The sequence below is a fragment of the Xyrauchen texanus genome, chromosome 27, assembly GCF_025860055.1.
Source record: "Xyrauchen texanus isolate HMW12.3.18 chromosome 27, RBS_HiC_50CHRs, whole genome shotgun sequence".
Taxonomy (NCBI): Eukaryota; Metazoa; Chordata; class Actinopteri; order Cypriniformes; family Catostomidae; genus Xyrauchen; species Xyrauchen texanus.
In genome coordinates this window covers 2835813-2852291 of record NC_068302.1, presented here as the reverse complement: position 1 = coordinate 2852291, position 16479 = coordinate 2835813, and the positions used below count along the sequence as shown (strand labels likewise).

The window sequence follows — 16479 nt, the reverse complement described above, 5'->3', positions numbered from 1 at the left end:
AAACACGACAACACTTATTATACTCAGGGCCGTGTTGTTGTTTGCACAGGTGATGTGTGATCAGTACTGGCCACCTGAGCAAGGAACAGGATGTTATGGAACGGTGCAGGTGACCACAGTTTCACGCCAGCGCCATCCGGAATATTACATCACCACAATCCGCTTAAAGCAGGTAAATCAAGAACAGATAGTTGTCCAGGTTGTGTGTTGCGGGAGATGATGAGGTCAAAGCATTTAAAGTCACTTTGTTTCACTTTGACTGTCACCTCTTAACTGGCACCATGTACAATCATGCAAACCTCTGTCTATCTTTTATCTCAAGAGTTCATAACATCATATCCATCAAGGTTTTTTGTCCAAAAGTGTTATAGAAATTTCAATATTATCGATTATTATAGATTACCCATGTTTGATGTATCATATCTGCAATGAGAATTATGATGCAAGTGCAAATGTTCCTTCCTTACTGTGTTTTCACACTTAGCACCATGTTTGTAGTCTTTTGAACATGGGTAGTCTTCTAAACAGAAAAACACCCCCAAAACATGTTGTCCAATGATGGTAAGTGCATCATTCAAAATAGCCAAACAACAGCCGGAGCTTTTTATCTTTTTTTATTTTTTGAGTGCCAATTTGAAAGTAAACCAAGTTCAGGTTTAATCATGATTACTACCTGTTTTAAAAAAAAAATCAAACGTTTATTTTATTTATGTAAATATTACTCTATATTAAATATTATAGTATATAAGTAAATATTACTATATATTTCAATTTGATGGAAATTTGTTATGAAATTAAAATTCGTAAATCTTAAAATACTTTTATTTATTTATTAATATCATATATTTAAAGTCCTAAAAATAGGTGGTTTGGCTTGAAATGTAATCTAAGCACAAACGTAACAGGTCAAGCAGAATTATCTGTTATTTTAGTGTATTAAAGGAGCTTCAGGTGTTCGTGCTTGTCATCTGTGTAGATATCAGACAAGCTAAAGAAGATCTGTGAAGCTCTCATTATTGTGTATGTGTCCCTTTTTTACATTTTAAGATCGGACAGTAATTTCATTTTAAAGTTTAAACTCTTTCTTTAGCTCAGTGGTTTGATTGACAGGTGATGGGTGGAGTTTCACTGCTGCTGAGATGCATGCAGGACAGATTAGCATTTACACCTCAAATGCGATGCGGTCACATGCATTTTTTACCACATTAGTTTGTGGTTTTTGTTATCCGATCACAAAACCAGTTTTGGTCAATCAGTTTTAGACCCAGTTTAGACCTGTATTTAGCACCAGAGATGCATCTTAATACCAGGTTGAAATGGTGTAACTGTTTAATACTAATTCTTTTGCATTAAATTAATAAATGCGCATGTTCTTGTGTATTTAGCAGGGTTTCCGGGCTGTGCGTCATGTGACTCACTATCATTACCCCCTCTGGCCTGATCAGGGGGTCCCGCAGATCGCATCATCTCTTTGCACTTTCACTGAGCATGTGCGCCAGCACCTCGACAATATCAGCAGCCACGGACCAACAGTAGTTCACTGCAGGTCTGAATACACACACTAGCTCTGTTGCAGCCAGGCAGTTCTCTTCTAAAGCAGCAAATTAAATGGAGACTTGTGATTGTCTGATTTGGACTGCTGTACATAAGAGGCAAACAGCGGTCGTCACGTACAACACATGAGAGACTCAACACACAGTTGATTTCAATCAGTGAACCAGTCTGGTTCTGAAGTAAAAATCCAGTTAATTTTTTCCATAGGTGAAATTATTTTAAAGATAACTTTTAAAAGAAAGACTGACCCTGAGCTCTGAGGTTGGTAGTCAATGGTATATACTTCTGCTGAAGCCATCAGTCAACGTTACTTCAAATACATTTTTTAGAAATCGTGTTTAGTAGTGAAATTCCTGGTGAAGAACTACACTATCCATGGTCCTGAGGGAAAATCCACCAATCAGCGACTGACTTCAAAAGAGATTTGCAACTCCGCCCACTCCCATGATGCACCATGAATGACGCAATTGTGCTCTATAGTTTGTAGTTAACATGTTGATAATCTAACATCCCAATACTTTAATAAGCATTTATACATATAATACACACAAGTACTGTGTAAAATCAATTTTCAATTAGATTCAATAATTCTATAAAAGTTTTATAATAATAAACTTGGTCTTACCTTCATGAAGGAAGCACACCCTCTGATGCCTTAAAATGCTGTCTAGGTAGTTAGCCAACTAGGTTTTGGAACAGAAATATATTGTTCTTATAAATGGAACTCATTTTGCTGCTTATTTCAGTTTATGTACAGTATTTTGCAAAATTGGTAGGGACAATAGATATTTCACAAAAACATTTGTCTTAAGATGTTTATTGTATGTCATCTGCTTTAGGACTGCCAATAGGGAATATCAATTTTAGATTTCCAAACATTCCTTTTGCAAATAGAATAGAAGTAGAAAGTGTCCTGCAGCAGGTGGTATGGAGGTCAATCTGGGATTACATGAAGAGACAAAAGTGACATACATTGAAATGTGGCAAGTTCAACAAGATGCTAGTTTTTATGTTTACTGCACTTTGATAAATGAAAACTATTCTTGGCATTATTTTGAAAACATCCTCACCATGCAACATTCTTCAGAACTGCCTAAGATTTTTTGCACAGTACTGTATGTATATTTACAGAATGGATGTTGCCTTTCTTTTTTATTTGATATTCTGTGTATGTGTGTGTAGTGCAGGAGTGGGTCGTTCTGGCACATTTGTGGCATTGCTATGGTTACTTCAGCTGTGTGCAAGAGGAATTCCTCCTAATGTCCGTCTGGCTGTGCAAGATCTACGGAAACGCAGAGTCATGATGGTACAAAACATTGTAAGGGAACAACCATTCTACTGCACTATTGAAGGAATGGTCCGGGTTCAAAAAAACTTAAAGCTGTAGTATGTAATCTCTGCGGCACTAGAGCCACCAAATAAATGAAAACAAAACAAAAATAAAAGTTGTTTCAACAGCCTTCAACCTATGAATGATTTACCTGTAATTGTTTTAGCATATTATGCTAGGATAGGAGCAAGTATTTGAACATCAAAAAAATTACACACTTAAACTTAAAAGCTCTATAAACCATTACAGTAATGCAGAGTAAAGGCAAAAATTTGAAACATGTACACCGATCAGCCATATAATTAAAGCCACCTCCCTAATATTGCACTGAACTGCTGTCACATGATTGGCTGATTAGATAATCGCATGGATGTTTGTTGGTACCAGACGGGCTGGTTTGAGTATTTCTGGGATTTTCACACACAACAGTCTCTAGAATTTACCCAGAATGGTGCCAAAAAAACTAAAAACATTCAGTGAGTGGCAGTTCTGCAGATGGAAATGTCTTGTTGATGTCAGAGGTCAACGGAGAATGGCCAGACTGGTTCGAACTGACAAAGTCTACGGTAACTCAGATAATCGATCTGTGTACAATTGTGGTGAGAAGAATAACATCTCAATGCTATTCTGAGATGTGGGTTGATGCTGTTTTGGTGGCACGAGGGGGACCTACACAATATTAGGCAGGTGGTTTTAATGTTGTGGCTGATCACTGTATATTTGTTAAAGGATCTATGTGAATTAATCATTAAAAAACCTGTTGATTATTTAAAATCATGCGCTTTATTTGTATCAATGGAAAGTTACTGGGTTTACTGGAGTTTCGCAGTTAGGACATAGGACATTGTTCTTTCAACAGAACTTAACTTGTATTAAACCCTGAACATTCCTTCAACACTGAAACAACAATGTTGAAGGAAATACAACAACAGTCTTTGTTTATAATAACCTCAATAATAATAACTGTTTGTATGTGTTTTAGGAGCAGTACATGTTGGTGCATCAGTGTCTCCTGCACTATCTGGGTGGAGAAACATCCAAACCACGGTAAGATCTCCACTAATAGACTTACAATGGACACAAAGACAACTTATTAGTTCTTAAACTAGAACCCACAGGTTCTCTCGCACTGTACTACAAGCTACTGTACATTTACATGCATTTTAATAATCTGTAAGTAATCCGACTGATATCTTAATCGGAATGAAACATTTTCATGTAAACACCTCCTTCAGGAAGTGTGATCTAATTGAGCATGAATTTAATTGAAAAAGGTGGTAAAGATGTTAAATAAGATGTTAAATAGAATAATAATTGGCATGAGCCTGACCACTTTCACAATCAGTTTTCCTTTGCAGATTTAACAGACTTTTTTACTGTGCTTTTATTAATCCCAAACTGATTTGAAATGATGTGATACTTTTCAGAGGAACCTAATTTATATAAAGAAGGGTAGTCGATTTAACATTACTTATGTTTTAATTATATGAAAAATAATGTTTTAAAAATGTATTGCAATTAATCATGCCCCTGACATGTGCGTAAATTCTGTAATAAAAAAAAGTTTGATTTACCACCTTGTTGTTTTTGCGAATCTGTGGCAGTAGGGGGCAGTCAGCATGACTCCAGTTGTACAGGCAACATGCCTCGTCAAACAAAGGAGAGCAGCAAAGTCTTCCACAGAAGACACATTTAAAGACAGCTGGAACGAACACATTTAACTTGACACAGCATCCTAAAACACGCTTTATGACTAGAGATGCTGAAAACTAGTTAGACACAATGCAAACAATGGGAGACGCTCCAAAAGTGTCCATCTGACCCATAAGTACATACTGTAGACCAACAATTAAAAATAGCATAGACCGAAGCAGGCCAATAATAGGGATTTGTTCAATGATATGGGACAATATTTGGACTTTTAAAGCCAATTTTGTATTGTCTAAATGCTTTATATGATGTAATGTATTTGTATTATCTGAATTCTAATATTATATTGTATTTATAATTATTTGAATTATGATGTACTATATTATGTTTATTTAGGGCCTTTCTCTGTAAAGTTGATATATGCGATTAATTCAATTAATCGGCACATTGTGTAATTAATTCGATTAAGAATTTCACCTAGAGAGTCCAGTTATTGGAGTGGGTATGGGCATGAGGGTGATGTGTTAATACAAGTCTGCGTACTTTAAACCGCAACTAATTTATAACATTTAATAAAAGAGCGGCAGTGACTTCCTTGGTGGCTAAAACTTCCATTTTGTCTCAACACATGGGATGGAAACACTATTATAATTGGCTAATTGCTTTTGCTATATTCCATTTTTTTGCATAAATTTGTTACTTGGATGGAAATTCTACGACTATATTGCATACATGTTGTAATCTAAATAACTAATAAATGCTGCCACGTGTTGTGACTTATACCCTGTTATTTTTGTGCAGCAGTGATTCCCGTGCTGCCCCTGTGTCACTGCATCCTGGAGTACATCATGGGTCACAACAGTCAATGAGATCACGGCGAGGGCGGCAGAGGTGTTCGGAGCGGGCACAGCCAATGCCACAGCCACAACAGATTAAACACACACATCCAGAGTGTATCACACAATCAAGCGCTGCCCAGCCTCCACCGACGTCACTACAGTCCCTACAGACCGCACTGAAGAGCATACACCCTGCACACCTGCTGCGCAGAATAATGCCATCAACACACAACTGATAACACACATCTGAAAACAGACTCATCTAGACCAGTTGTAGTTTGCTCGACTATGTTTTTCTGATGCACACAAATATACGGCCAGGGGCTGAGCTGATTCTGCATCACAGTAATATCTAAAGTAACATCTCTTGTGTGTGAGTGGGGAGAATGACCTTTTGTCTACTGCAAATTAAATGTTCATATATTCAAGCACACAAAGCCTTAATGTTATTGGATTGTTTAACAGAAATTGATGTGTTTATTATATTTTCAGTGATCTTGTTAGTTGCATAGCCTCTATTGTTTTTGGGATCATTTCTAGGTTTGAAATACTGACACAATGAAGTTGACAGGGCCAAATCCAAACAAGAAACCCTACAACTGTGTCTGTAGATGCTTTAAATTTAGAGTTTGACATTGATTGAGTTGTCATCCAATGAAAGTCACTGACACATGTTGATGGCGCAGAACCATTTTCACATTTTGAAAAAAAAAAAAAACACTTGAAGCTGCACTCATACCGTACAAAGGTAACTTTGCACTTCCAAACGCTTGCGGGCATACATTTGCACGTGGATGGTGGCTACTCTTTAAATGTCTCATTGACACTTTAGAAGACAGCTGCCATCAACACAAAGTTTGCAGACATTTCCAATGCTAAGTTGAAAATGGCAAAGATTTTCAATAGGAATGTGGAAAGGTTTAGGGCGAAATTGTGAAAGCTACCTCCTCGTCAAATGTGCAGGCCAACAATAGGGAAAACCTGCTTCCATAATTTGGCTGCAATGAACATTTTAAAGCAGGATCAATGGTTTGTTCTCTCAGTTTTGCAGTGTTGCCTTTTAGAGGTTATTCCTGCCGAAAATGTGGATGTCATCTTGACACACTAAATTTGGGGAGGCAGAAGATGATATCCTTGACATGTGTCTGTGCCTCTTGCACTGTGAGGCCAAAATACAGAAGAGTGCACCACTTCTGGTCCCAGTATGGGTATCAAAAGATTATAGGTTTGAGGGGAATTGAGGGGAAGTGCTTTGCCTATTCATGAGACAGTGAACTACATCTCCAATTTGGACAGCATGCAGCTGGACATTTCAAGGAATTTGAGAAGCATATTCACAGAGTCTGAATTGGATTGTTCCCTGAACTTTGTCCAGCTGTATGCTGATACCACTCATACCTGTATCGCAACCCCACATGTTCACCCTGTCAGTGGTTGCTTAGTCACTTTTGGCCTGTCTCATCCTGACCACATGAGAAAGACTGTTTCCAAGGCAGTACAGTACCTGGATGTCTTGGTGACCAAACTTTGGTCCCAATTGTCAGGTAGAGTGGCTTTGTTTGACGATAACATACCTCATGCAAGTGATGCAGACCTCACTTTTGACATGACATAACTTGGTCATTACTTAATGAGAGTTTCTTGAGAGTTGTGGAAGAGGTGCTTAAACACTTCAAGTGCATACCAGTGTGAGCTGGCATTGAAGGAAGTGTTCTTTGGACAATCAGTTTCTCCATTGACAAATGCTTTAGTGTTAGCTTGGGGACAAGTTTCATCCATCCATCCAGAGAGTGTGACCTTGACTTGGAGCTTTCTGGAACCTGCTCCTTCCAGCAGCGCAAATGGGGATCCATCTCCTCCCCATTGTCTAACTGGACCAGGGAAGATTTACAGAAGCCTGCGAATCAATAGATTGTTCCAAAAATTCAGGCCACAATGTGGAGCAGTGCCTCTTGCTGGGACTGCAAGATCTGAAATGGAAATACTTCCCAGCTATGAAGTTCTGGACCACAAGGAAAAACAAGATAGTCAATGAGTCCTTTAAATAATTTTTAGAGGTGCATGACCGAAAGGATGGCACCTTTAATCAGGCCATAGCTGCAACATTGGTAGGGGACATCTGCATGGAAATGGAGAGATAGTGAACATGGCATGCCTTGGCTTGAACCTGTTCTTGTCAGTTTGCTTGGAGCTGCATTGTCTGCTAAAGGTGCTGACCTTTCTGAAATGCATGGCAAAACTCCAGAATAGAGACTATTATTTGTTGAGACAGCAGGAGGGTGAGGATGACTCCTTTGTTTCTCATAGGTAACAGTTATTCACTGACAGCATATGCCGCCCAATGTTGTTACCCAATGTTCCAAGGTAAATTGTTGTAAAATGAATGATTTCATGTATTGAAACAACAATGTAAATGTTATTGAGAATTTCATAATTTCAAACTGTGTTTCTCTATTGCTCCTACAAAGTTGACAGGAATGAGGCTGTATCTTGGCAACACTTTGGCCACCTACCTACAGTATCTAAAGTTGTCAATTCAGGTTAAATCTGCTCATAAATTTTGCCTAAAATCACAGTTTTGCTGTCCTACTTTGGATCATGCCTACTGCAATGTGTGCTATTAGGATCAAGACTGAAGAGCCTTATTGCTTTTATAAAATCTCAGCAACAACCATATGATAAAAGACACCAAAGTTCAAAAACAGTTCTTCTTTTTCCAAGAAATATAGTTTATTTAGGCTGTTTGCATTAAGAGTGAACGGTCTGGTTTCGAAAGTAAAAATCCCATTATTTTTGTTTAATTGGGGAATTGGTTTTTAATGATACTTATAAACCTTTAAGGACAGACCTACTGTGAGCTATGAGGTTGTGAGTCAATATATCAATAAACACTTTTGTTTAAGCCATCAGTTTGGGTTATTTCAACTGAATTTTTATAGAAATGGTGTTTAATAGTGCAATTCCTGGTGAAGAACTACACTACCCATGATCCTGAGGGAAAATCCACCAATCAGAGAATTGCAGCTCTAAAAAACTCTGCAGCGTCCACCCACTCCCATGATGCATTGTGTACGACTCAATGGAGTAGGTCGCCCGACACTCTCACGCTACTTGTGTCTTTGCAAATATCTAAATATATAAACAAGATCAAGACATAAAAATCCCACATATTTTCTTTAAGCAATTTGGTTAATCTGTTCTATAATACAAATGTACATGTTTAAAACAGTGTATGTTGTACAGCTGTGGGGATGTCAGGTAGAGGAAAAACCGGTCTCTTTAAGAGAAATGAGGTATATCAGTTCTGCCATCTACTGTTTAGGCATGTAACAGCAAAAAATTACAACAATGATCCTTTTTTATCTACATGCCTTCTGTTTATCTGTCATTAAACCTAGATAAAGGGTCACAGTCATGGCGAGACATCTGGTGATCAACAGTGTAATAAAATACCTTGGTATGCACGAACAGGAATGCAAGCATACAGTAGTATATCAAACACTGTATAATGCAGATTTCAGCTAATTTATGACTTCAAAATAGGGGACAAACTTATACTAGGCCTGCTTTTAAATACACATGTCAGCATTTTGAACAAAATTACAGGCAAACAAATTACATTCTTGGCCGTTTGTTGTATGGATCTAGGTTTTCAAGTGGATGAATATTCAGGTGGGACTCTTCCCATATAGACCTGCCCATATAGACGAGCCACACCAGCAAGCACATTTGATTAAGTGTCTCGTGGAGAGCTGACATTAAATTAGTTGTTTACATCCAGAGACTATTTAGCAGAGAAGGGCCACATCTATTTAAATAAATGGGAGAAATTGGAATGCCCAACCAAGAAGCTCTAATGCCCAATGGTCAACGGATGTAGAAAGGAAGTTCCGCCTTACAGGTAAAGTCTCAATATGAGGTAAAGAAGCATCATTTTTTACTCCAATTTTATACAATTTTACTGCTGATTTGAAATATGTTCTTTGATTGTAATCTTGGCCAACCGTTTTTGAGATAGATAGTAGGAGCTGCACTGGCATGACTGGAAATAGCCTTCCGGAGCATTATAAAGATGACCGACCGACTTGCTAGAGAGTCTTTGCATCTCAATCAGCTCCTTAGTTCAGTAGTCAGGGCACTGAGTCGGCTATTTTAAGGGCTGTCTCATTCGCAAAATCATTCCAGTGCACTGAAAAGTTTACTCCCTAAAAAATCCAACAATGCACCGTAAAAAACATGGAATGTAGTTGCACTATGTTCCCTTATCTGAAACTTAGTCATGTCCTCTGAAGTGTCTCAAGTTGTTAGAAGACGAGCACAAGTGTAAAACTATGAAGTGCACTATTTCGGGTGTTGGCCATTTTGTAGTGGTGTCCGAATTCATTCCCTACATCTTGTTCCCTACATTTGTTCACTCATTCTTACCCACAATGCAATCTGATTTTGAGTGTATTCCGACCCCTATTACCTATAATCCAATGCAGAGACTGCAGCAGAGAGCAAAAGAAAATTGCAAATGGTGGCCGCAAACACCGGAGGTGGCAACTTTTACAAAGTAACTATTTTATTAATAAAAAATATATCTGTATCAAGATATAATTGAAGTAAAATTATACATATTAATGGATTAATTTAAGATTGGCCAATGTGTCTCATAATGAGCAGGATAGCCAATAGGCATCTCTTCTCTGGGTGCAGGAATGCAGCCCAGCTTGGATGGGAGTGAGATTGTAGATTACATTTCCTCAGGTAATAGTAGAGTTCAGTTGCAGTTGATATTTCTAATTAGTCATATTTAAATCATTACATTATATGCACTACAGAACTGTACTGGGTTTGCTTGGTGTGGTAACCCCTGCCAAAGCTGCCAAAAAGTGGAAAAAAACGAAGAACACCTACAAGGTAAATTCATCTTAATAATATATACAATTCTGCTTGTAAATTTTCTTTTTTTGTAATGATGCATAAACGCTATTTGATATTACAGATATTTACATGCATTTCACAAATCCAGATCATAACTAAATTTGCAAATGATCCTGTTTAAAAGTTTACAAGCCCTTGGTTCTTAATATCATGTGTCCTCCTTCAGGGTCAATGACTAGCCTTTTGTGATGTTTGTGCATAGCACTTCATGTTTCCCTTCTGTCTTTCACTCCACGTTTCTCAAAGATCAGAGGTGTCTGGGGCTCTCAAGAGCGACACCTAGTGTCACTACATCGACACAATGTCTTGTTCCCTCCATCAGGGAACGGAGGTTACAACAGTTACCGAGATGTTTGATCTCGCAACCACAGTGGCTGATCCACCTTTGCCACACAGGACAATTGAGGGGCTCATACTCAACTATTACAAAAGGCTACACACAAACGTTTATGCTTAAATCAGAATTAGAATGAGCTTTATTGACCAGTATGATTACACATACAAGGAATTTGTCTCGGTGACAGGAGCTTCCAGTGCAAAACAATACAACAACAGCAAAAAATAACTACACACACACACACACACACACACACACACACACGCACACGTACGAACATACACACACACACACATACATAGATACACACATACACAGTGCAATTCTAATACAAATCTGTTATTTGTCATTTACAGTGCAAAAAATTATTATTTTTTTCCCCCAGAGGAATGAAATGGCAGAAGAGAAGAGGTAGATGTGTTGGATAAATATAAAAAAGATTAAACTGATGTATTGCACATAATTGTTCTCGATGGGGCAATTTTAACTCTTTATGAGATGGATTGCCTAATGGAAAAATCTGTTCCTGTTCTTGTGCCTGATGTTCTGGTGTTCAGAGCTCTGATGCGTCGGCCAGAAGGCAACAGTTCAAAAAGGTAGTGGGCAGGGTGAGTGGGGTCCAGAGTGATTTTTCCAGCCTTTTACCTCACTCTGGAAGTGTATAGTTCTTGAAAGGGGGCAACCAATAATCCTCTCAGCAGTCCGAACTGTCCTTTGTAGTCTTCTGATGTCTGATTTCATACCAAACCAGACAGTTACTGAAATGCAGAGGACAGACTCAATGACTATTGAGTAGAACTCCAGTGCCTGTGGCAAGTTGAACTTCCTCAGCTGGTGAAGGAAGTACAACCTCTGCTGGGCCTTTTTCAGTCAATTTGGGTCTCCCACTTCAGGTCCTGTGAGATGGTAGTACCCAGGAACTTGAATGACTCCACTGCTGCCACAGTGCTGTTTAGAATCGTGAGGGGGGTCAGTGTTGAGGTGATCCTCCTAAAGTCCACAGTCATCTCCACCGTTTTGAGCATGCTCAACTCCAGGTTGTTTTGAATGCACCAGACAGCCAGCTGTTCAACCTCCCTTCTGTATGCAGACTCATCGTCATCTCGGATGAGGCTGAAGACAGTGGTGTCATCTGCAAACTTCAGCAGCTTGATAGAGGGGTACTTGGTGAGTCATTGGTGTAGAGGGAGAAGAGTAGTGGGGAGAGCACACATCCTTGGGGGGCACCAATGCTGATTGTACAGGTGCTGGAAGTGAATTTCCCCTGTATCACAAGCTGCTGCCTGTCCGTCAGACAGCTGATGATCCACTGACAGACGTGAGAACAGAGAGCTTGTGTAGTTTACTCTGGAGTATAGCTGGGATGATGGTGTTGAAAGCCGAACTGAAGTCCACAAAAAGGATCCTTGCATATGTTCCTGGTCTTTTCAGATGTTGCAGGATATGAAAGGCAAACATTAATAACAAAGAGTTTTTAAAGTATTTAATTATAATTTTCTAATGGAGTATACTTCAATATCTGTTATACAGTACTGAATATAAAACAAAACATACATTTTTGTTTTTGCTCACTTTAAAGAAAATCTCTTAAAGATTGTACAAGGGGTATGTAAACTTTGAGCGCAGCTATACAGTATTTTTATTCAGTGCTGTTCAAAAGTCTTAGGCACATTAGGTGCTTCACAACAACATGTCTTAACACAAGTAATTTTATTCTGCTTAGTGTTTTAATTGAAAATATCCACTTTAGACTATAGTAGTACTTTCACTATTGTGCATTGAATTACAGGAATAGTTCACCCAACAATTATCATCTTTAGTAATTCTCTCATCATTTACTCACCCTTATGTCATCTCAAACTCCTATGACTTTCTTCCACAGAATATCGAAAAGATATATTAATGGAAATATGACGTCTGTTTGTTCACACAATGCAGTTGAATGGTGACCAAATCTTTAAGCTGCAAAAAGGACATAAAGGCAGCATTAAGGTAATAGGACTTTAATGAATATGACTCCAGTTTTCTGTAACTCCTTTTTCACTATCTATATTGACATCAGCAGTCTCCTAGCCAATCATGATTTCAAGCTCAATTACACTTAGTGCTTGATACATGCCAGAATAGATGGTGCCAAACTTTAAATCTTGGAGACCTGAGTTTGAAATCTAGGGCTAGGAGCCTGCTTATGTCAAGATTTATAGTGAAAAAGGAGTTACATTTTTTTGTCTGTTCCTAAAAGCTATAAGAAAGTATTACACGTAACCTTTTTGCCGCCTTTATGCCTTGCATTGTATGGGGATAAACAGATCATATCTCTAAAATATTTTATTTGTGCTCCGTGGAAGAAAGTAAGGCGTACAAGTCTGAGACCACTTAAGGGTTAGTAAATGAAGAGCAAATTCTAATTTTTGGGTGAACTATTCCTTTAAACCCATAATGAACGACTTAATGATGTCAGAGCCTCTTATATGAAAATGTCATGTATCTTTGTAAGATATATCATTCTCTGCTAAATAATTTTTAGGCTAAGGAAGCCACCCAGTTGGGACTGAATCGGGGGAATTAACTACAGCAACATGGAAGTGGTACAACCTCATGGATGAGGCAATAGGTGGGAGGCCAAGGCCATCCATCCAGCCTCCCATCCTAATTGCCTCATCAGAGGAAAACTCCATTGTTGTCGCAGTGAGTTCCCATGATTTAGAACCAGAGGAGCCAGAGCAGGAGGACATGAGAGGGAGTGGAGATGCAAGGCCAGCAAAGAGACAGAGAAGGGACTCAGTGCTGAATTTTTTTTAGAGAGAGAGAGGCTGAGAGGGTAGAGGAGAGAATGAGAAGAGAAGAGATGAGTGATGAGAGACTTCTCTCAATTCTTAAAAATATTGTGGAAAAAACTTTAAGTTTTTATTTATAATACAAATTTTGATTTGAGTCATGTTTGCTCTTTTTTTCACAAGATAATTTATACCAACAAACACCCTGCATGCTTTTTCAAAGTTTAACTATATAATAACTATATGTTAGATTAGTAAATAGACATTTATAGAAACAGATTTTATAAATAATCATGATGTTGTGATTATTTAAAGATTGGGCTCAAGGAAGATGATCAAAATCTGTAGCAGAGACAGCGGAAGCTAAGTGGGCTCTTGTGTGTTATCCACTCTACGTGTCTGTTATGTGCTGGTCATCATTGTTCATTTGGCCTTATTCTGTCTCTGTGATGTCAGTACAGCACAACAAGCTATGACCTCTGGAGCAAAGACAGGGTTAACTTCAAAGACTTGAAAAAGATGGATCGCCATCATGTTTTCAAACTGCCAAACGATCTCTCAATTATAGACCAAGCTTTTGCTTGGTGGGAGTCGAAACGACACTGGCTTGCATTCTGGAGTGGCTCGCTGTATGGCGTAACAAGAGAGATTGGGTGGCTAAGGCAGGGGTAACCTCCATCTCCTAAAATGTAGTATCCCTCTGGTGGGTACAGTGCCTTAGTGTAGATTGGGCTGTTCTTGAGCACTCTGGAGTCATTTACAGATCCGGGATAACCCACAAAAATGTCCTTGGTGGTCACAGAGTGCTTGTAGCTGGATGGAATAAAACACCTTTCTGTTTAAGTAGCACACAGAATCAGCAGATGGTGGCTTGATTCTAATGTGACAATCAATGCTAGCAGCAACTGCACCACTGCAAAGATAGGACTGCCATCCAGGTCTTCAAAGCCAGCATTGATTTCCTCAAACTCCTGCAGAGATGGGAAACGGATTACACTCTGTTTGATCTGAAGGATCTTTTTTGCGACTCTGTGAACAATCATGTGCACTGTTGAGCGGGGTATGTCAAATACACTGCAAATGACCCGGTAAGAAGTTGCACATGCCAGCCAAAATATGAAGACCAGAATTTTGAGATCTTGACTCCATCCGTGGTCATCAGAAGGTGGTAATGAGGTAGGTCAGGGGTAGGTCAGGGTTTGTCTGGTATGCCTTAATTCTGGCCTCAGGTCACTTGTCGTTTCAGCTGACAGTAAGGATTTGGGGTCCCAAACTAATATACACACACATATATATATCTATATCTATCTATCTATCTATCTATCTATCTATCTATCTATCTATCTATCTATCTATCTATCTATCTATATATATATATATATATATATATATATATATATATATATATATAAAGGTTATTAATAAAAACATAAAATACACAAATGATACACTGACATCAGTGTATTATTAACATCAGATTTAAGCATTATATTTTATTAGTTTATTTTATGTAAACAAAATATATCCAACTAAAATCTGAAGTCTAAGTTTTTAATTACCCTGTAAGAAATGTTCCTGGAGTTCAATGAATCCAATCTTCAGTTATTTAGTTTTCAGCTGAATGTATTTTGCTTAATAACTTCTTACCAATGGGTGGCGTCGACGAGCTAACAACGCACGCCTCAAAGTTGTTGCTCCTTCTTCTTCTCAGGAAAATAAGATTCACTTTCCGGATGCACTGTATATAAGACGCAGTACATTTTTGCGTCAAGAAGAACCCCGCGAAAATGTGTGCTCGTGCACTTGTGTTAGTTTTTGTTTTGTTGTTTTTAAAATATATATATATATATTTTATATATATTTTAAATAAAATATAAGACAGTAGCGTTTTCACTCTTTCTTATCTTTAATGACATATTCTATTATTCTAAACAGTTCTATTATCTTTTTATGAAAAATATACATAGCCTATACATGACAGTGTGTTGAATTATTTTCTATTTATCATTAATGTAATAATAATAACTAATGAACAATTGTATAAAGATTAATTGTATTATGATCGTCGTATTATGATTATTTTTTTTATTATTATTACTGTAAAAAAATAAAACACAAAATGCCAGTGTAATGTACAGTAAAACATTTAATTGCACATTATAAACTTATATATATATATATATATATATGTATGTATGTATGTATAGTGGGCGATTTCAGACCCAGATCAAGCCTGATTTTCTCTTTAAAAAAGATTATGTAATAATGTCTTTCATACAAAATTACCATGAAAGTGAAACAATCTTTTAAATATTTGAGTTGTGAAAGGTTTAAAATGCACTCCTATGTATTATTTTTTTTATGTATGCCATTTATCTGTTATAAAAACACTGTATGTTTGAATATCTTAACAATAATTTATTAACAATAGTGTCATTTATACAGCGCTAGTGGTAAAAATGACTATTTCTGTTTCAAAAGTGCCTTTTTCTTTGCAATTCTTCCCATAAGTCCTGCACCCCTGAGTCTTCTCTTTACTGTTGTACATGAAACTGGTGTTGAGCGGGTAGAATTCAATGAAGCTGTCAGCGGAGGACATGTGAGGCGTCTATTTCTCAAACTAGAGACTCTGATGTACTTATCCTCTTGTTTAGTTGTACATCTGGTCTTACACATCTCTTTCTGTCCTTGTTAGAGTCAGTTGTTCTTTGTCTTTGAAGACTGTAGTGTACACCTTTGTATGAAATCTTTAGCTTTTGGCAATTTCAAGCATTGTATAGTGTTCATTCCTCAAAACAATGATTGACTGACGAATTTCTAGAGAAAGCTATAAAACAAACACAAAAACAATGTTAAGCTTAATTTAACAAACCAAATATCTTACAACTGTGTTTGATATAATGGCAAGTGATTTTCCAGAACCAAATGATCAATTTAGCATGATTACTCAAGGATAAGATGTTGGAGTGATGCTGCTGTCTAGATTTGATCAAAAATGACTTTTTCAAATGGTGCTGTTTTACATCAGTAATGTCCTGACTATACTTTGTGATCAGTTGAATGCCA

General features: G+C 37.6%; 1 protein-coding gene across 2 annotated transcripts in view; it reads left to right on the top strand.

Annotated features, from left to right (window-relative positions):
- Positions 1-8271, top strand: part of LOC127620589 (receptor-type tyrosine-protein phosphatase beta-like) — a 30190-nt gene extending 21919 nt beyond the window's left edge. The window contains exons 7-11 of one of the 2 annotated variants that reach the window (XM_052093758.1): positions 50-172; positions 1386-1546; positions 2737-2872; positions 3867-3931; positions 5339-8271. In XM_052093758.1, coding sequence (XP_051949718.1) covers positions 50-172; positions 1386-1546; positions 2737-2872; positions 3867-3931; positions 5339-5609 — 756 coding nt within the window. In that variant the 3' untranslated portion in view covers positions 5610-8271. Of the gene's footprint in view, positions 1-49; positions 173-1385; positions 1547-2736; positions 2873-3866; positions 3932-5335 lie in introns of both variants that reach the window. The other variant, XM_052093757.1, reaches the window with a different exon arrangement.
- The last annotated feature ends 8208 nt before the right edge of the window (positions 8272-16479 follow it).